Below are 22726 nucleotides of genomic sequence, written 5' to 3'. Positions count from 1 at the left end.
ATTAAACAAAAAATTAGATAAAATGAACTTAAGTTTTTGATAACCGAGTTTTTCACATTCAACTCCAATTTTTGAAAATCAACATGGAATGAAGATTAGTTCTAAAACAATTTGTAATCAAACGACTTACAACATTTTGGACAGTAAATACAGAGATTATAATTTAGCTAGTTTTTTTCAGTTTTGACAAGAGCGGAAGAGATATGGCTTTTTACATTTTTAGCTATAATTAAATTTTATACGAAAGAGATTGTAAATTCTTAATCGAATGTATTCGAACAAAGAATAACAATAAAAAAAACGGACTTTGCCATCTGAGTTAAAGTATTGATTAAATATTAGCATTGCGTAATTCATATTGTTATAACTGTCCCGGTCGACGACGAGTTCGTTATCCCCAATGAAAAATAACGTTCAGAAACTATCGCTTTCTTAATAACAATTCACTGACGCTTTTCGCAAATACAATAAAAAAACAACGCAGAGTCAAATATTAAATATTGCTTTTGACACTAACAACCAATCGTTTTCCAACATCAAATATTCAACAACTCCCATTCAATATCTCGCACGTTTTTATATACCCGTCTTACCGACGTTTCTCGCGAACGTCAACGATATCTTGCTGTCAGAAGGTACTAGTTTTTTCTCGAACAGTATGCGTTCGTCGCGACACTTGAGCCTCTAGCAAATATATTTGTGATGGTTGTAACACTCCCTTTCTTTGAGTTCTGTTCGTCTCAAACAGAGTTTGTTGCAACGTCTGCATAGAATGGAGCCAGTTTGTCCAAATGAACAATCCTCATTCTCGCCCGCGACTTCCAATGTTCTTGAATTCGTTAGACGATGTCGTTCAATCGAATTATGATCTGACAATGTCCTTCTCAATCTCGTTGATGCTTTGGAGACCGTTTTTTTTTCCGATGAGAGTTATACGGCCTTACCAAATCGTTGGCGTTAGAACCTGCAATGTTTCCGTTTAGATCGTATCTGGTCTTGGTTGTTGTGCTGTTCTTTTTTAACTTTAGGTGCGTGTATTGGTGGATGCTATTTAACTGCTGATGGAGATTGTCCACATAATCTGTTATTGATTGTAGGGCCTTAAGTAGTACGCCATATATTATATCAGCTGGGGTTCTTATTGTACTTCCAAAAAGGATATTTGAGGGAGCCTCCCCAGAGTTTTGTGGATGGAACTTCGATATGCCATGAGAAACATGGGCATTTGTCGATCCCAGTCCTTTTTTTTGGTTTTCGTCAACTACATTCGCCATATGTTCAATTCGTGCTTGTTTGAAACCTTCCACCATCCAATCTGACTAAGAGTGGAGAGGAGCGGTTTTTGTCTTTTTTATACCCAGTAGTTTACACAGCTCAACAAACAGTTACGACTCGAAGTTTCGACCTTGGGAACACTATACCGACTGATTCAGTTTATTACAATCTCTTCGGCGATGGCACAAATCTCTTGATTTAGTATCGGATACACTTCCGGCCACTTGTTAAATATTTCTGCAATTTTATTCCTAGGTACCACAATCTGCATGCGATGTTTCGATCCAACTGTTGATTTCCATTTCCGTTTAATCAACCCATTTTCCAAATGCAAGAAGTCTCACTGAGCCCAGTAGTTTTTCAAACGACCAACCGAACTCAGATATGTCTTGCCATTCAGGTCACTGGTCTGATTTCTTCCAAGCAATGACATTGTAAGTCTTCGTCTGCAGACTGTGCGCTTGCCAATTCTTCAAGTTCCCGTCCTGTATCTGCCGCTATCGTAATTTTTTGTACATCTTCTGTTTGTACTTCCTCTTCTAGTCAACTGTTTTTCTAGTCAACTCTTTTAGTATTTGCAACCTTGTAAACAAGGTCGACGAGAAAGAGTATCGGCATTGTTGTGGGAGGTTCCGGTTTCTTTCATAACTTCAGTCAAACTTTTGTACTTCTAAATCTTTGAAATTAAGCAGCCATTTTAATGCGCCGTGATTCGTTTGAAGACAAAATTTATGTTCTTAGAGGTACTTGTGGAAATATTTTAAGCAGCCATTTTAATGCGCCGTGATTCGTTTGAAGACGAAATTTATGTTCTTAGAGGTACTTGTGGAAATATTTTGTTGCCATGATCATCGCTAGTAATTCTTTTCTGGTTACGCAGTAGTTCAGGCATTGTAAGACTTTTCCAGTAATAGGTCAAAACCTTTTTTTCTTCGTCACCATGTTGTGACAAAACCGCTCCAATTTCACAGTTGCTTGCATCCGTATCTAGCACAAATGGTTTAGCACATCTGAATCTCGAACAATCTTTACAAACATTTCCAAAGCAGTTTTTTCTCTTTGCTGTGGGTTGTACGTAGGACATGACAGCAATATCTTGCACCAGCTGCTGTATTGACAGCAGGTCGCTGCGTCCGATTTCGTAACTGGGACTGATATAATTGCTTTATGTGTTCTTCCCTATAACGTAAATTCAACACATTTACCAGGACTTTATAGTTAGAATGTTTCTCGACTGGAATCGTTTGGAAAAGTTCTGCCGCTGACCCTCGTTGCGCTACCAAAAGAGCTGTAGCTCGCTCTCTTTCATTCCAGCCAAAATTTATTGCTGCTGCTTCAAACTGAGTTTTATAAATGGCACTTCCAATGTCTTCACGGTCACGCAGCTTACAGGTGTGGAGTTTTTATTTTCTTAGTTATTTCCAGTTCTTGTTTATGTTTATCTACTTTGCAAAATAACTTCTATTTGAGCCCGATAACGTTTTGATCAAATCTCTGTTCAATTTTTAACGTGATGTCTTTCATTTTCATCATCTGATTTTCTATTTTTGCATTGGTTACAGACGATTGCTGTTCAGCTTTGACGTCGAACTGTTCCTTGAGTTCTCGAAACAGTTGTGTTATTTTGGCATCAATCGTGGCCGACTGTTGTTCGATTTCGTTTTCTCGTCTGTTTTATTTCTGTTGACTGTTGTTCAATTTTTCCATCAATTTGATCTCTCATTTGTTTTATTTTTGCTGATTGTTGTTATATTTATGCTGATTGTTGTTTTATTTCAGCTGATTGTTCTAAAATTTTTGCATCAATTTGATCTCTCATCTGTTCAATTTTTGTAGGCTGTTGTTCAATTTTTGTTGATTATTGCTCAATTTTTGTTGATATCGTTTGAAGTAGTGCCATCAATTCAGTGTTTGCCCAAGCGTTTACAACTGCATTTGATTCGATATCCTGATCGCCAAATTCATCTGAATTCTCATTGTCATTTAAGAGGGCTTCCGTCAGGTGAGTTATCTAAACTACTTTGTAACTATTCTTTGAGTTGAACAAAATACCCAAATGTTTCAACAACGATGCTCACTTATTTTCCACCGAAGATCCCATTTCTGACAACAATGTTATTACTGACTCGGTCGACGACGAGTTCGTTTTATTCCCAATGGAAAATAACGACACGAAATAACTTTCAAACTATCGTATTATTTACAAATCGATAATCAATGTTAATCAATCAATAATTAACGGTAATTAAATTTACTAATAAAAGTTAATGTTCACAAACTATCAAATCAACATTTAAAAACAATCGCTTTCAATTTACTAATTTTTATCGCAAGTACAATAAAAATACAATGCAAAGTCAAATATCACATAATGCTTTCGACACTAAAAATCAATCGCTTTTCAATATCAAATATTCAACAACAACCATTTAAAATCGCGCATTTCTTTATACACCCGCCTCACCGACGCTTCTCAAACGTCATTGATATTTTGCTGTCAGAAGGTACTAGCGCTTCTAGCGAATATGTTTTTGACGGTTATAACAATATCTAAATATAGAAAACGAAAATGACAAAGTCACAGAAAAAATTATCAATATATATTTATTTCAATTAAATACTACAATAACATACAAAAAAGTTCAAAATAGTCGCTATATATCATTATGACCCGATCAATTAGAACATAATCATATCCTTCTTTCTAGTGACAATAGTAATCTTACTTTTTTTCTTGCTATTGACTTTTTCTCTGCTTTTGATAATGTTGATCATACTATTCTCTTGAAGCTACTAGATCATTCTTTTAATATTACTAATTCTTGTCTATCTTGGTTTTCTTCTTATTTCTGTAATCGTTTTTTTTTTGTTCTCAAAAATTCTACTTCTAACTAATCTACTCTTACTTTTTGTGTACCTTAGGGTTCTATCCTTGGCCCTCTTCTATTTATATTGTATACTTCTGAACTACCTCGTATTATTAATAATTATTTTTTCACCAGTCAACTTCAAATTCAAGGGGTCTCGTGGCCGAGTGGTTAGCGTGTCCGTCTACCACTCCCACGACCCGGGTTCGAATTATGCAGCTTCTACAGGTTCATCCGGGTAGCCGACCCCCGGTCAACCCAGCCGTCCATCCTTTCGCGGTTGGTAAATAGGTAGACGACGTAAGTTGTCGCATGTTGGCCGGCGAGATGGCTCAGTGGTTCAAATGCGCGCTGAGTCAAACATCTCAATGGCTATCATATACTCAGCGTATATGATGCGGTGCTTGCGCGTGCACATAAAAAAAACACATGTGTACGTCGTGTGAAACGGATAAACAGCCTTTGTGGCGAAGATGGCTGCTTCAAATCAATGGTTGAAGAACATAATAAAAAGATATATAGATAATCTGTAACATTGTAAGTGGTTCTGCGTATGTTAGAGCTGCAATAATAAAGACTAAAAAAAAATTATGCCAGTTAATAAACTGGCATAATGAACCGATATTCGTGTTTGACCCAAGAACAAGAGGACGTAATAAAAGATTACGAATGGAAAAAGTTAAAAAAGAAAACTGCCGAAAAAAGTTTTTTACAAATTGTATAGTCAACGTTTGAAATAACTTATCTCTGGAGGCATTTGAAGCAAAAGATTTGAATATTTTTAAAAACTGAAAAGATTCAATTATTGAATGAATAATTTGAAGCTGTTACAGTCACGTTACTACTATAACCTGACTCAATGCACACACATGCATCACAGCTTATTGTTGTTATTATTATTATTGTTGTTGTTATTACACTTCGCTCCCTTATAAATTAGGGGGATTAAATGTGAGATCGCTTAAACATTAAACTAAAGCGTTGAGGGTTAAACTCCGCAGCTACATGAAATCGCACATCAACAATGAAATAAATTGTTTGTGGATGGAATCTCACAACAGCTACATCAAAGTCGACAACATTCTTCCGAATTCAACTGATATAAAGCCGACACTTTCAAAGCTATCAACAGTCCAGCAAGACGCTAGTCTCGCACATCTGTCCTCACTGAAATACCAAGGAACGATTCTCAAGTCAATCAAAGATCATGTTTCGGCAACAAATATTTCTCGATGGTCGAAGTTCACTGTCGATCAGCCGGAGATTCTGTTGAAATTCGTCAAGAAAGCTTTAATTCAACAGCTTCCAACAAATGCAAATCTCTCCAGATGGGGTAAGTCCTCGAATGCACTGTGTTCTCTATGCATTGCAGACCAACAAGCACGTGCTGTCTAATTGCGGTTCCATTGCAGCTCTAAAAAAGATACACAACACGTCACAACAAAATACTAACCTTGATTTTGGAAACGATTAAATCGGTAGCAAAACCAGATGTCACAATTTATGCCGATACGACCAGCGACGAATTCACTCCAGTATCGTCCCTTTTCAAATCAGCTCGGCCTGATATAGCACTCCATCGTGGTGACACCATCAAAATACTGGAGCTTACAGTCTGCCACGAATCCAACTTCAACACATCAAGGAACTACAAGATATCTAAATACCAAAACATCCACAACAATCTGGTCGACGATAAGAAAGGACTAAAAACAATTATTAATATATTTGAAATCTCTCCACTAGGCTTTTTTATTCATTTCAAATTATCCCTTCTAAATTTTATTTGGACTAAACAATTATGTTACGATTTAACTAATTCAGTAATATCATCATCATACGCTATCTATTGTGACAGACATTCAAATGTATAATAACTATATTAAGACTGATTATATTTCTTGTTGTACGCATTTTATATCTATAATGGCGAGCAGCGTAGACTACTTTCTCATCTTTAATTCATTTATTTTATTTTATTTTACTTTATTTCATTGAATATTTATTTCGCTCTTATTTGGAAAAAATAAAAGAGTTCCCATTATTATTATTTTCCTCCATCTAATGTCAATATGGTTTTTCATAATCTATCTTTATGTCTTTCTTCAATTATCGCTTGGTCTTAATCCTTCTTTATTTGAATTAATTTATTTTAATAAATCTAACCACTATTACTATTCCTCCTATTATCTTACCTGATTCTAAAACTCTTAATGCTTCTCACAAGTTTCGTAGTCTAGGCTTTATCTTTGATTCTAGCATGTCTCTTTCTTTACAGATTAATAAAGTTGCTAGAGGCTCTTACTTTCATCTACGTAGAATGAACAAAACTTTTCCTTTTTTTGACGAGCCTACGCTTTTCCTTCTTGTTACTTCGTTAGTCTTATCTAGGATTGATTATAGTAACCGCACTACCATGGTCTTCCTGATTTTACACTCTATCCTTTAAATAAAGTTTTTAACTCCACTGCTCGTCTAGTTGCTAGTGCCCTCATTTTTCTCATATATCTTCATATCTTGTTCTCTTGCACTGGCTACCTATGAAATATAGAATAATTTTTTAAATTTGCACTTTTATGTATAAGTCTCAATCTAAATTATTTCCTAAGTACTTATTAGATATATTAATTGAACCTAAACGATTTACGATCGTCTTCTTATTCTCACTTTTTCTTAACTCTTGTTAAGAACTCTTTTGCTAAATCTGCATTTGCTTTTTTTGGCTTTTTTCTCTGAAACTCTACACCTTCTTCTCTGACTACTTCTCCATCATTTGCAAAGTTCAAAGCGCTTCTCAAAACCCATCTCTTTACAAAGTTCATTGAGGAGAGCTGTTGGACATCGCGAAAATAACGCTTCATAAACTTAATGATTAAATGATTGATTAAACGTACATTTAAAAAAAACAAGAATATAATTCAAAAAACAGAACCAACAACAAAACAACTTTTTTCATAGATAAAAAAGATTTATATTATAAAATAAAACAAAATTATATTTAATAATAATAAAAATAACAGATTAATAAATTAGAAATACGCTGTTGAGAAAGATTATGTTTAAAAAAACGAAAGCAGTTAGACTGGAGATTTTAGAAAACAAAGAGACGAAGTGTTAGCTTTGCCAAATAAATGAGGGTAAGCTGTTTTGTAATGAATGAGCACGAAAAGAAAAACTATTGTTGACACGAGCAGATTCATTAATAGGTTGTTATAAATTTGCTTTTGAATCTATCGTAAGCGGTGCACAGTAAGAAGTGCCTGGCGTCTAAGATTTAAAAGATTATGATTATAAGATGGTTAATGTCTCATTAATATAATTGGTTGCAGCATATATAAATGTTATACATTTTGGTAACCAATTGGTAACCAGTGCAATTTGATCCGTAAAATTAAGCTAGTAGTGCAATATCGCCAGTCTAGAACAAATTTGGCTAACTTGTTTTGAACACGTTAAAAAAGAAAAATGAGTTTGAAGAATTCACCAATCAAATTAAAGTTGCGGTAGTCAAAGCAAAAATAAACAAGACATCAGGCTATGGTAGAAGCCAAATCAGCAGAGATAACGACGAATATGACAAATGAACCAGATGATATAGTTAAAAGGTTTTGTAACAGATGAAATATATACAATATTCTATAAAACCTGGCCTATAAAGAGACTTAAAAAAAGTGAAGTTTGGAAAAGAAGTGATGTGTTGAAAAAAATTAAGTGTTATTTCTTTTGTTTTTGTCGCAGTCATACTGCAAATTTGAGAGTGTCTGTTGATTAAACTTTTTCATCTGCTACAGCATAAAACATGAATTGAATAACATTTGTCAATACTCGGCTAAAATTGCCAATGTTAACGTTTTTATTGAAGATGCGAGATCTCCGATAAGAAAATTTGATTTTAGTCTAAAAAATCTTGTCAAATATTTGAAGTAAATATTTTTTCCGGTAGTTAACGAAAATTTACGGCTTAGGCTACGGCAACTAAAAATTTATTCAAATAGCAACTAAAAACTTATTCGAATAGCTTCTATTTTGATTAATTGCCAATTAATTCAAATTTATGTTTCTTTAATACTTAACTGATACAATTAGTAGTAGACCTCTTATTAATGAAATTTCACACCGAATAAATTACTAAAAAAAGTTTTAGCTATTAGAGTGTGTACTTAAAAATTCCACTAAAAATCGAAAATCACAAAATTTTAAATAATAATTTTGTAAAGTTGGAAGAGTTAAGTTTCACCATTTTTTGATCGCTAGTTGAATGTAACTTTTTAAAACGAAAATTAGTTCAATTTAAACATACCTTTAATAATCAATGGGTTAAGTAGCTGTCACATCCAGTTTCTCTTAGTATCCAAAACTAATTAGTTTTTTCGAATGTCAGATAATAATCGTTCGTGTATTTTGAGAACATTTACCAACGCAATAGCACGAAAGCAGGTTTTTAAACTGTTATAAAATGCTGTTTAAAATTTTTCAGAATATAAATAATAAAGTTTTATGAATTTAGAAGTAAACGTAAAATTAGAATAAAAAAGTAAGTCATTTATGCTGTTACTGAATTCGTTAAGCCAAATTTGTCAACAGTGTAAAAATTTAGAAAAAATAGTAGAGGACTTAGTGTCTATTCAGTCACAATTTGCAAATTATAAAATGAGAACTTAAAAAATAACTTTATACCTTAAGAATTAACAAATGTGCTAACTGAATATAGTTATGCAACTGCATTATGCTATTTCCAAGAATATTTGTATACGGTGGGTGTTTTTAAATAAAATTTTAATCTTATATTGTAAAATAAATATAAAAACATTATTTGATCCGGGATTTTTTTTACCAAACAATAAAAATTATAAGGTAAGCCAAACAGTTACCTACGTGAGAAGAATTTCAATTGTCCAAATGAAAAAAGATATCTAGTTTTACTGCGATTAAGACGATGTTAAATTTAATACAAAAAACTGATTGTATAAAAAAAGAACTTGAATTCAATTTTTATCTAATTAAAACTGAATACATATTGAATTGTTAATTAGTTGTTTTGTTTATTCACTAATTAGCATTTAATGAAATTAATTTAAGGAAAACACTTAAAAGAAGGCAAAATTCACACACAAACATACATAATAATCATGTATGTATGTATGTGGATATATATATATATATATATTATATATATATATATATATACGTGCATATATGATTTTTGTTTATGTTTTTATGTCTTCTCTTTCTCTCTCTCTCTCCTCTCTGTGTGCGTGTGTGCGTGCGTATGCCTGTCTATGCATGGCAACAGAGCTTTATATATATATATATATATATATATATATATATATATAAAACTGTGTGTGTGCGTATATATATATATAATGTATATATATATATATATTGTAATATATATGTAATTTTTATATCACACATACATTTTTATATGTATGTGTGATGTTTGAGTGTGATGTTTTTGTACACGTCGTATGATTAACATGCACCTGTGTTAACATTGCTCACCTGTGCATCAGCTGCTGCAAATGAAGTAAAATGCATGTTGTGCTTGTTTTCATACTACTACTACGACTAATAATAATAATTATTATTATAGTTGTTGTTACTACTACTATTATTATTTGCTCGCGAGTACATTTTAAAAAACCTGAAAAACCTTAATTTTTTGTAGATGATAAGAAAGACTAAGGCGATGGTAAATACGATCATGATAACGATGATGATAACCTGTCGATAACTGTAGAAAAAATAACAATGAAGACGATGATGATGAATACCACCCAAATGATGAAATGATTATTGATGATCCCAAAAACATTGACCATGACGATGATAATGATGATGAAAGTGATGATGACAATGATGATAAAAATAATAATGGAAAAAGACAATGGAGGTATGATCGCTTTGATATTGAATGACACATTCGCCCTAATTTCCCGGAACAATAATAGACTAATAAATGTTCAATTGTACAATTTTATTTAAACAGTCTTGTAAATGATTCCAAAGCGTTTTATTTGAAAATGAATGGCACAGACATATACATGCATATATGATTTTTGTTAATGTTTTTATGTCTTCTCTTTCTCTCTCTCTCCTCTCTGAGAGAGAGAGAGAGAGAGAGAGAGAGAGAGAGAGAGAACAAAAAAGCACTGTTGCCATGCTTCTCTGTTGCCATGCTTCTCTGTTTATTTCAAGTATTTATTATCTGGGAATGAATTCTAAATATTCTAATCAACGTTCGCGCCGATAAATTTATTTAAAAAAAATCCGTTTCAAACTACGACATAAATAAATTTGAACGGTCTGATTGGTTGAGAAATTAGGTCATATCCTAATTGCTACAATACCTCTCCAACTTAATTTATATTTCAACTTATACTCTAGCGACTAAAAAATAAAACTGGATAACAATATATCAAACTTTAACAAGTAAAACTTAGATACCATAGTAGTAAACTCTTGCCATATGCAATTTGTTTTCAAATATTAAAAAAAATTTGATCGTTCAATGCTTTTGTTTGAAATTTTCACTCTGGCTACATTTTGATGGTGTGGGTATAAAACTATCAATGACAAGAATATCATTGAGAGTGGCCGAGTAAAATTTCTAGGGTCACTTATTATAGTTATTACTCATCTACTGTATGCAGTTTGTTTTACTGACCTATCATTAAAAAATCAAACATTGAAATTTTTTGTTTTGCTGAGGACGATATATTAAGACATTTTTCTACAATCTCTGATATCTTAAAAACCGGTTACAATAATAGCGCTAAAAGGTCAATAATAGATAATCAGAGCGTTAGAGAATAAATTACTCAAATATAGAGCCACTTATGACCACAAACCTGGACGTGGTGGACAAAAAGTAACCCTGGAGCAAGTTTATAATAGCGTTAAAATTTGGCGTTAGAACATTTCAAGTATTTATTATCTGAAAAATTCTTTTATTATCATTGTCAAAAAATGTAACCGCGGTGAAAGTGTAACTAATGCAATTATAATGTTGATGATACTACTACTACTACCACCACCACTTTTCCTACTACTACCACCATTACTTCTACAACTATTATTACTACTAAAACTACTACTACTACTACTAATAATAATAATAATGGGAAATCATTAATTCTCAAAAGCCAAAGTAATAAACAAAGAAGGTCAATATAATAAGGTTGTTAAATGAAATTTTAGAATAAATATAATTAAATGATAGACATCGAAGCTTGCCATTTATGAATGAGTACGAAAATGATAAAATATAAAAACTGGATCAAGACTTATTTCTGTGTACGATGGCAATACCACGCAATTTATTAAGCTTACTCTATAATGGTCAGACAAAATCATGTTGATTAATGTTAATTTAAATGGATTATAAAAACTTATTAAAAACATTGAAAAATTTTAAATCGTTCGATAGTTTTTTATTAAAACTGTTTTTGTAATTCACAATTTTCTAGAGCTTCGATGTTGTAAAATTTGTTTCAGGTGTATTTGAATAAAACCTCGAATAATTTATTTGTTGAGTGAATGCAATTTGTTTATTTTTAGTAGTGATAGGTGATTAATATGACTTTGGTGCTGTCGTATTTTTAAAACGTTGCAGGCCAGTTTTGTTTCATTTTCTTGAATTTGGTTGTTGATTTTTATGTAATCGTTATACTTATGCTCAAACTAGAGTTTAGAGAATAATTTACCTAAAACAAAATAATAATAAATAATTAATAAATTAATAATCCATTAATAAATGTATATTAAAAATATTTCAATTAATTATTTTAGTTTCCAAAAACAGAATGTGAATGTAAAACAAACGCAAAACAATTTGAGGATAGATGGAATTTTCCAAATGTATTAGGAGCAGTTGATGGTAAACATATCAAAGTTGTCCCTCCGCCTGATAGTGGTTCTTACTTTTATAACTATAAAGAATACAATAATATGGTTTTAATGGCTATAGCCAATGCAAATTATGAATTTGTAATGGTTGATTTTGGAATTAATGATCGTAATTCTGCATAATTTTTTACGGAAAAATGTTCAAACACTTATACGTTAATCAAGATGATTATGACCATGAAGATATGGACTGTTTTTCACCACTTCAAAGAGGAAACAATAGAAATAGTTCAGCAAACCCCAAATCAGTCCGACAAGCGTATCTCAAATATTTTAATAATGACGGAGCTATTGCATGGCAAGACAAATTCGTGTACATATTATATGATGATGATTAAAGTTTAACAAATGTTCATTATACTATTATGTACTAATTTTTTTAGCCTTTATTATTGCAGCTCTGACATACGCAGAACCACTTACAATGTTACAGATATATTACAGATATATTATCTATATATCTTATATTATGTTCTTCATATCTTCAACCATTGATTTAAAGCAGCCATCTTTGCCACAAAGGCTGTTTGTCCTTTTCACACGACGTACACATGTATTTTATGTGCACGCGCAAGCATCGCATCTATACGCTGAGTATAATGATAGCCATTGAGAGGTTTGACTCAGAGAGCATTCGAACCACTGAGCCATCTCGTCGGCTAACATGCAACAACTTACGTCGTTTACGCATTTATCAACCTCAAAAGGATAGACAGCTGGGTTGACCGGAGGTCGGCCACCCGGATAAACCTGTAGAAACGGCAGGATTCGAACTCGGGTCGTGGAAGTGAAGACAGACACGCTAAACACTCGGCCACTAGACCCCTAAAATTCATTTTTAAAGTGATTTTATTAATACATTAAATGTTCGAATGCAATAAATGAAAAAGTTGGTAAACCTCTTGTTCAATTTCTTCATCTTCATCAACAATGTCTATGCTAGACTGGGAATCCCTAGGCAATTCTTGGTCAGTTGAAAATGTTAAACAATCGTAGTACCACAGTGTAGGCTGTACACATCCTCTGCAGCCTGACCTGATTTGTTGGATTTAACTATTTTCATCTATTTTCTGAAAAGGCGTCGTAGACTATTAATTTTTTTTGTGACTAAATCCCTGTTCGCATTAGGATCCACCTCTTTTAATTTCTGAATTAAAGTATCGTATGCCAATGTTTTTTATGTTTTTTAATGTTCATTAAAATGTTTCAGAGTCCTAGGCATGAGATGAAACTGCATCCACGCTGCCTTGTGTGCTTTTGAGCAAAAGGCTAGGCCTACTGCTTCTACCGCTTATAACTGGTTGTTGTTGTCAGGATGGGTGTCCGATGTAAAAAATTTTCCCAAAATTTATTCCATGCCATCACAGAGAAAAACAACGGCCCCTAGTGTCCAGCAGGCCTAAGTGGTCAAGGGGTGCTAAGACTCCCTGGAAAGTATGCAATAGCGGAGGGATGTTGCAGAAAAATTCAGAATGGCCCATCTATGGTACTTAAACTTGGAACGCTCAATGTTGGATCACTGACTGGCCGCAGCATGCAAAATTGCAGAAATGCTCGAGCGTAGAAGGATTGACCTCTGCTGCCTTCAGGAGACCCGATGGAAATCGAATGGTGTCTGTCATATCAGTTCAGACAAAGAAAAATATAGACTATTCTGGAATGGTCAAAAGACGGCCAAAAATGGTGGTGTGTAGCCTAAGAAGTACTGGATATTAAAAGGATTAACTCACGTCTCATGTGGATCAAGATTCGCCTAGAAAATCAAACAATGACTATTTTTTCTGCATACGCACCACAGACAGCGAATCAGAAAAGATGAAAAATGACTTCTGGACTGCACTTTCTGACACCATCTCAACAATACCAAAATCTGAAGCAATCCTGATTAAAGGCGATCTCAATGGCCACTTTGAAGAGAAAACAGATGGTTTTGACAACGTGCATGGCGGTTTTAGCTATGAGAACGGAATGAAGATGGCAACCGCATCCTTGAGTTTGCTGAAAGGCACGGGTTTTGTTTACTGAACACATTTTTTAGAAAGAGGTTGGAACATCTCATAACATGCAAAAGTGGACCAACGGCCACGCAAATTGATTTCTTCCCCGTCAAGCAATAGCACCGAAGGCTATTCAAAAATGTCAAAGTTATACCTGGCGAAAAATGTATCGCCCAACATAGACTCCTTGTGGCAGACCTTGTTGTCAAATTGTCAAAACATAAGTCTAAACAAATGCCTCGTAAAATCAAAACGTGGAAGCTGAAAAGCAATATTCATCGAGAAAAATTTCAACAGATTGTCGCAACACAGTTAGACCACCAATCGCAAGCCAGTACAGATTGGAGTACATACAAAACCGTTTTAATGAACGCTGCAACAACAGTTTGTGGGAAAACTGGTAGAAAACGCCAGCATGAACGGGATACGTGATGGTGGAATAACAGTGTACAAAATGCAATAGCTGAAAAGAAAGTTGCATACAAGCAATTGCAAAAATCAAAATCTGTTGATGACCACAAAATTTTCCGTGAGAAGAACAACTATGTAAGACGTCAAGTCGCAATGGCTCGGAAGATCATTGCAAATAGTGGCTCACTGAAAGCAAAGGTGAACAAATGAAATCTCTGTATTGTATAGCAAAACAAGCAATGCATACGAAAAAAACATAGTTGGTGCCTCATGTATCAAAAACGACAAAATGAGATGGTTCTTGAACAAGAAGAGATCAAGCTACAGTGGAGAGAATACTTCAACCGTCTGTTAAATGAAACAAATCCCATCAATGTCAACTTTAACGCTCCACCCATTGTAGATCAGATTCCAGACATCACTGTAGAGGAGCTTACAGAAGCTCTGAAATCTATGAAGAATGGAAAAGCAGCAGGGCCCTCTGGACTCACAAACGACATTATCAAAGTATCTGGTACTGCAGGTATCCAAACGTTACTAAATTTCGCCGTGAAATCTGGAGAAATTTTTCAATGCCGTCTGAATGAAACTATAGCATGACAGTTCCGCTATACAAAGGCAAAGGTGATCCATTGAACTGTTCATCGTATCGGGGTATACGTCTGTTAGAACATTCCCTGAAAATTGTCGAGAAAATCATTGAGAGAAGATTAACGTCGTGCCTTACAATCGGAAATTCTCAATTTGGTTTCCTAGCGGGGAAATCAACAATTGATGCAATTCACATCCTTCGGCAACTGCAAGAGAAGTACCTCTCAAAGCATCAACAACTATTACATATTTTTGTATGTCTTGAAAAAGCATTTGATTTAGTTCTCCGTGAAGCAACCAAGTAGAGTCTACGTCGACAACTCATTCCAGAATATCTTGTTTGACTTGTGATGGAAATGTATATGAATACTAAGACTCTCGTCAAAACAACGGTTAAAAACACAAATGCATTTGACATCGGCGTTGTAGTTCACCAAGGCTCGATTCTCAGTCATCTGTTATTTATAACTGTGACGGAAGAAATCACAAAACCGATACGCACTTGTGACATTTGGAATCTAATATATGCTGATGGTCACATATGAGCAGAATGCAGCACAGATGTTTGAAGATTGGAAAACCAGACTCGCCGATCATGGATTCAAAGTCAACATCAGCAAAACCAAAGCAATGAACACTGGTGAACCCATCCAATCCACAGCTACTGGACGATGGCCCTGATCAGTTTGTAAAGCTGGTGTAGGTAACAATTCAATCAAGTGTCAGCAGTGTAACCAGTGGTGTCACAAACGTTGTTCAAAAATATTTGGTACTTTATCTAAAGTGTCCAATTTTGTTTGTCCTGCTTGCATCAATCCACAACAACAAATTCGAAATAGCAATGTTTTTGAAGACATTAAGGTTAAGAAAATCACATCGTTTTAATATTCCGGGGATGTTCTGGATTGTACTGGAACAGCTGAAGCTGCCGTTCGAGCACACATGCGTGCAGCCTGGAATAAATGGCATCTCCTTGCTCCTATATTGATGCAGCATGACATCCCACTACCACTACGATCAAGACTTTATAAATCTGTGATACGTCCGTTGATGTTATATAGTGCAGAAACATGACCAATGACAACCAGACTGGAACAACAACTTTACCGAACCGATATGAAAATGCACCGATAAATGCAACGAATTAGTCTGAAGAATCACATCAAATCTACCGAAATCCTGCGTCGTGCTAGTTTAGATGATATAAAGGACGAATGCCGACAACACCGTCTGAGGTGGTTTGGTCATGTTAAACAAAGTGGAAACAGTGAGTGCCATAACTTTTCTTGAAGTACCTGGCTTACGTCCCAAAGGCCGTCAAAAGAAGTCCTGGTCGCAAACAATTGAGCAAGACATTAAAGCTCTAAATATAAATGAAATGTATACAACTGATCGCCTAATTTGGCGCAAAAAATTGATGGCAAAGAAAACAACATCCTACCTCGGGAGAACTAGGTCTCTGGACGCCTAACGAAATTTGATTGATTGATTAGAATGTTTCAATTTCTTCATCAACAATGTCTATGCTAGACTGAGAATCTCTAGACAATTCTTGGTCGGTTAAAAATGTTAAACAATCGTAGTACCACAGAGTAGGCTGTACACATCCTCTGCAGCCTGACTTGATTTGTTGGATTCAACTTTTTTCATCTATTTTCTAAAAGAGCATCGTAGACTATTAATTTTTGTGACTGAATCCCTGTTTGCATTAGGATTCACCTCTTTTAATTTCTGAATTAAAGTATCGTATGCCAATGTTTTTTTTATTTCTGTTGAAATAATTGATTTAATTGATTTAATCAGCAAATTTAAATAGCAATTACGCATATTCATAAACATATATACATTATGATTATGTAGGAACTATTAAACAAAATTTTCTATCCATTCCAGGTCCAAGTAAAATGAATTTGATTATGAATGAAATAATGAAGCAACTAAAAAACAAGTTTTTCTTACATTCCATAAACAGGGTAATGATCTATATAATTAATCGATAAAATCATATATAAATGACGGTAAACTCTTAGCACTCCACGCTTATGTTGTTTACATACAATAATATGGAAGACATAAATTTGACTCCGCCTTTCATTAATGTTTATGACCATGACAATGAAGCGCTTTATTTTTTATCATTTAGTAAATTTTTTAACCGAAGCGCTTCATTTTTTTCTATTTGTAATTTTTAATGATATTCAAATATCATTTTTTTTATTTTAAAAAATGTTATAAACATGAGAACTATTTGTAATTTTATTTGCACATTATATCTTCATAGAAAAAAGGAAACAAAAGCATCTAATAATAATCAATAGTTAATAAAAAAAATAGAAAAAAGTTTTACAATTTTAAACCGCGTAATAATGTCGTATAAGTTCCAGGGCATTTCTGAACCGCTTTTTTCTATTTCCTATGGTGCGCAGCCCATGGAATTATATAATGTTATAATATATAATTATATAATGTAATTATATAATGTACTAATTATATAATGTAATTATATAATCAAAAAATTATATAACAAAATTATATAATTATTCAATGTATGAGACATAGTAATGAAAAATGAAAATATCGAAAATTTTATAATTTAAATATGTAGTAAAATCTGGAGCAACGACTTGCAGGAAAAATAGTCAGTTTTTACGCGCATTCACGAATGTTTTAAACAGTCAAGCACAACGATCTCAAATCAGCTCGATATTAAATACGCTAAAATATTATGCAAATGCATGAAATAAATCAATCAAAAAATGAAAAACATTAATAAAATTTTTTAAAATCAATAAAAATTTATTAATAGACTATAAAAATGGGAAAATTGTACAATTTGATAAGTTTGATGATGGTTCATGGAAATTAAAGGATAAGACCAGAATTTTAAGTGCACTGAAAATGTGCGTAGGTGCGTTCGAGGACATGTATAATTATCTTATTATTATTATTATTGTTTTTCATATGATTGTTTGGTTTTTTTTATTGATTGGTAAATAGTTAATGAAATTTCTAGGTTCTAATATAATTATCTGATATAATAATTCATGAGTAGGTGGGTATATGAGTTGGTATATGGGTAGGGGAGGTTAAGGAAATTAGATGGATGCATGAATGTTTGTTTATTTTTTCTATTGCATGGGAAATGTGTAGTTAATTTTATGCTATTCAGGTGTAGGATGGGATTAATTGGGTTAGATGGATAAAGTATTTTATTATATCTTGGTTTATAAGTTTGCATTTATGGTGACACTTAAGACACTGTTAGTGTTAATTTATTGTTTTTGGAAATTATTTTCAATCTGCCATGGTTTAATGCATTATTTTCGTGGTTATACTTGTGAAGCAATTGTACAAATGTATCGTGGTATGCATGTGCAATACTATGTATTTTTTTTTCCTGTAAATTCGGTAATGGGCAATAGCCCGTGCTTTGTTCAAATAAATAAAAAATAAAAAAATGTGTAAGTATTCTAAGAAATATTTTAGGTTCTTTGCAAACTCGTTTCATATTTTTTGGTTGGTTTTGTTTATAATTTTGTCGTCAAGAAACAAGTCGACGACTGACATTCCAACATTTTTAACATTTAATGAGGTATTTATTTTTTGTTTATTCTCATAATTTTATAATTTAAATTTTTAATTGAATTTTTGATTTTTTGTTTTTTTTTAATATGTTTATTATATGGCTCACAAATGAATGTTAAATAAAAATTAATAAATCAAATATATTATCGAAATATATAATAATTAATAGTTGCAAGAGAAATCAAAAATGCATGAAAAAAATTTTCAACTTCATTCCCATAATCTGCATGTTACCAAAAAAGGTATACTATAAATAACTGTCATAGCAACTGTAAAAAATTTGTTTACCACATCATGCATTTGTAAACAAAAATCAAGGATATTGCGGTAATAAAACTAGGATAATACGAATTTATTTTATAAATGAGTTAATACAATACTTGTACAAATATGCTGAAACATTGGATAACATTTTTATTGTGTAAAAACGTATTTAACAGTGAAAGTGCAGTCATATATAAATATAATATGAATAAATTAAATGTAGTTCAAGTTAAAAAAAACTACAAATTAAATTTAAATGTTATGAAATGATGGCTATATTCAATTTGTGGTATAAAACATAAAAAACTTTTTTCACTTTGACCACATTTAATTTTGATAATAAGAATTGAAATAAAATTAATATAAAGTGCAATTTATATAATTTAATTTTTTATAACAAAATTTATCAAATTTTCTGTCAGGATGTCTCCATTGTTTCAATAAATTTGTGAACTTAAAAAGGATCCCTTTGCTCTTGATTCTCATTTTGGTAATAAATTATTATTATTATTAAATTATTATACTTTGAAACATGAGAGTTGGCAGATTTCTGCTTGCTCACTGTTTTTTATATATTTTAATCTGTTGTATGGAGTTTTAATAGTTTGAAAATTGATTCTAAATTGGCATAAACTTATGGCGGTCAATAATTTTTTAAATAGTTTTAATTTAAAATTTTTAATTATTTTATTTTTGATTTTAAACTCAATTTTAACAATTAATGCAAGTAAGTGTCCAGTCCACATTGTTTTAAATATTTTATAAATGTTAATAGACACTCCTGGCGTTGTACAAAGGCTACGTTAGTCATCAATAACATTTGCACTCGTGTTTCTCCAAAGGATAATATTAATATATCTCCAAATATTTTAGTTAATAACTCAAATAATAATAATAATTCAATTAATATTGACAATAATTCAATTGTTTGTTGCTGTGGTAGAAGCTCTAAAGGCAGAAAGGGTCTACGGATGCACCAACGTACGTGCAAAATATTTAAAAACTTTTCAAATTCGGTTAATACAACAAACGACCCAGATGAAGGTTCCAACTCGAAGTTACCTTCTCCACAGCCGTAATTACGTGTCCCACTCTCAATAACACCAAATACTGACAAGGTAGATACACCACTTCCTGGTTTAAAACTTCCCAAAACTGCGAAACAATGGGCGGAGGCAAACGCGTACTTCCATTCGCAGAGGGCAAATCTACCCAATGTCAATAACATCGACAACTTCACCAACAGTCTTCAATCAGTAATATACGACTACTTCGCTTCAAACTATGGCACGTTGGAAACAAAAACAATTTCATCTGTTGATCAGAACAAGTCAATCAACAAATTAAAGAAGGAGCTGAAACAACTCAAAGTCCAGGGCCGAAACAACCACAACTACGACCTGCAAATCAAAGCGCTTAGTAAAGAAATAAGATCAAAACTATTGGCTTTGAAAGCGCAAAAAAAATATAAGAAGAACTCAGATATTACCAATCAATTGCAACAAAAATTTTGGCCTACTTGTAAAAAACTGTTTAACCCATCAATTAATTCGCTACCTCTGTTCAACGTTACAGAATGTGAAAAATTCTTCAAAAATATTTTAAATAATCAGCACACCAAAAAGTTTCGTCTGCCAAATTGGATCCACACTCTGCCGGATCCATCATTTCCATGCTCTGTTGACCCCCCAACATACAACGAAATTTCATCAATTATTCGCAAATGCAAGTCAAGAGCATCTCCCTGTCCCTTAGATCAAATATCAATAATAATTCTCAAAAAATGTCCAATAGTTCGCACAATTTTGCACCAACTGCTGGTTGAATGCTGGAAATCATCGTCAATCCCTTCACGCTGGAGAAGGGGCCTGACGATATTGATTCACAAAAAAGGTGACGCCAGCGATCCAGCAAACTTCAGACCAATAACGCTTCAACCAGTTCTTTATAAAATATTTTCAACATTTGTCAACAATAGATTATACAAATATCTCGAAATGAATGACATCATCAACAAAACAATCCAAAAAGGTTTCTATCCAAAAGTAGGCGGTGTAGCTGAACACACCCATTTACTGTCACATCTACTGAGGGACGCAAAGAAGCACCAGAGAACTATCATTGTTGCTCTTCTGGACTTAAGAAATGCGTTTGGCGAAGTTAATCATGATCTCATTTCATCAGTTCTTCAACATCACCATATCCCGGACCAAGTGAGCAATTTGATTAGATCAATATATGCTGATTACTCCATTTTTGTATCTGTGTGTAATAATTTAACTCTACCCATTCCGGTGAAACGTGGAGTACTGCAGGGCGATCCCAGCTCCCCCTTGCTTTTCAACTTATGCTTCAATCCTCTAATGGAAGTATTACAGCAAAAATATTACCAACAATGCGGATACATTTGGAGATCGACTGCTAGCCTGAAGTCACGAACTTGGCTCCAATTTGCTGACGATTCAGCAATTATTGCAAACAGCACAGAGGGAGCCCAAAAACTGATTGATCTCAATCTAGCTTGGTGCCGATCGACGGGTATGAGGATGAGAATAGACAAATGTTGTACATTTGGGATGCGAAAAATCGACGGAAGATATGAACAATTTTTACCAAAATTAACAATTGAAAACGAGACGATTCCTCAGATCAACATCAACGATCATTTCACATATTTGGGAAAAATTTATGACTTTGATTGTAGGAACGCAAAAGAAATGGAGTTACTACATAATAAACTAAAACAAATACTACATACGATTGACGAATTAGATACATCCGTCCAGTGGAAACTTGAAATTTTAAGACGATTTGTTCCATCCCAATTAATATTTGAACTTCGTATGTACGACATTTCATTGACATGGATAGAAAATACATTAGACCGTCTGATAACAGAGACCGTGAGAGATTGGCTGACCATGCCTGTAAGCAGCTGCGCCGCAGAAATGTTATCTCTGCCCTACAAATCTGGAGGCCATGCTGAAATAGCGAGGATGAAACTCCGTGGTTACTTTAAACAAAACGCAAGCGATGAAATAAAATCTCTCTAGAACGAAACATGTAACACTTACAGAAAGGTTGACAATCTAATTCCGGAGAATGTTGATATTAAGCAGGCACTCGAAGCTCTCAAACGACAACATCATCAGAGGGACCTGAACCACCTGTCGATACTGCAGTGTCAAGGAGCTCTGGTCAAATCAGTAAATGAAAATATCCACAACTCAGAGATTGCACAATGATCAAAATCAACAGTAAAACTATCCGAAGTCTTTTATAAATTTATAAGAAAATGTATTACACAACAACCGCCTACAAACGCTAACCTTTAAAGATGGGGCAAAACAAACAATGCCCTCTTTGCAACGTGAGACAAACTAATAAACACGTGTTCTCAAATTGTAGCTCAACGGCAGCACTCAAACGATACTTAAATCGCCACAACAAAGTTCTCTCAATAATCATCAACAATATCAAAGCATGTGCAAGTCCAAATATCGCCATCTTCGCGGATGTAGAAGATGATGCGACACGTCACTATCAGAGCTATTCAGATCGCTTAGACCAGACATCGCCATTCTCAGCAACAATACCATCGAAATACTTGAACTAACCATTTGCCACGAAACAAACTTTGTCAAGTCCAGGCAATACAAACTCGACAAATATACAGGCAATCTCAAAAACAACCTGTTGAACAATTGTAGTCATTATACTATTTTAATAAATTCTTTTGAATTATCGCCCATAGGCTTTTACAATTCTTTCAATTTGTCTTTGATTAAAATTGATTGGACCGAATATTTTCGCCAAAGTTTAATT

General features: G+C 33.3%; 3 protein-coding genes across 3 annotated transcripts in view; 2 read left to right on the top strand and 1 right to left on the bottom strand.

Moving 5' to 3' along the window:
• Positions 1-11936: 11936 nt before the first annotated feature.
• Positions 11937-12176, top strand: HELRODRAFT_91781 (hypothetical protein; the record flags this gene model as incomplete). Its single annotated transcript, XM_009013178.1, has 1 exon — positions 11937-12176. A coding segment is annotated over one exon (240 nt), but the record flags the coding sequence as incomplete, so codon positions are not given.
• A 435-nt stretch (positions 12177-12611) lies between these two features.
• On the bottom strand, positions 12612-13675 carry HELRODRAFT_183588 (hypothetical protein; the record flags this gene model as incomplete). Its single annotated transcript, XM_009013177.1, has 3 exons — positions 12612-12878; positions 12953-13088; positions 13578-13675. The coding sequence occupies 3 exons, from the start codon at positions 13673-13675 to the stop codon at positions 12612-12614; spliced, it is 501 nt and encodes a 166-aa protein (XP_009011425.1).
• Positions 13676-17418: 3743 nt separating this feature from the next.
• HELRODRAFT_183587 (hypothetical protein) overlaps positions 17419-22726 on the top strand; it is a gene marked incomplete at both ends in the record, with an annotated part of 7353 nt that continues 2045 nt past the window's right edge. The window contains 4 exons of the mRNA XM_009013176.1: positions 17419-17470; positions 17859-17960; positions 19845-19945; positions 20020-20721. Of these exons, the coding sequence (XP_009011424.1) occupies positions 17419-17470; positions 17859-17960; positions 19845-19945; positions 20020-20721 (957 nt within the window). The remainder of the gene's footprint in view (positions 17471-17858; positions 17961-19844; positions 19946-20019; positions 20722-22726) is intronic.

The sequence above is a fragment of the Helobdella robusta genome (genome assembly GCF_000326865.2).
Source record: "Helobdella robusta unplaced genomic scaffold HELROscaffold_111, whole genome shotgun sequence".
In the NCBI taxonomy this organism is placed as follows: domain Eukaryota; kingdom Metazoa; phylum Annelida; class Clitellata; order Rhynchobdellida; family Glossiphoniidae; genus Helobdella; species Helobdella robusta.
The sequence above is the reverse complement of the archived record's forward strand: the minus strand, read 5'-3'. Positions and strand labels throughout refer to the sequence as shown.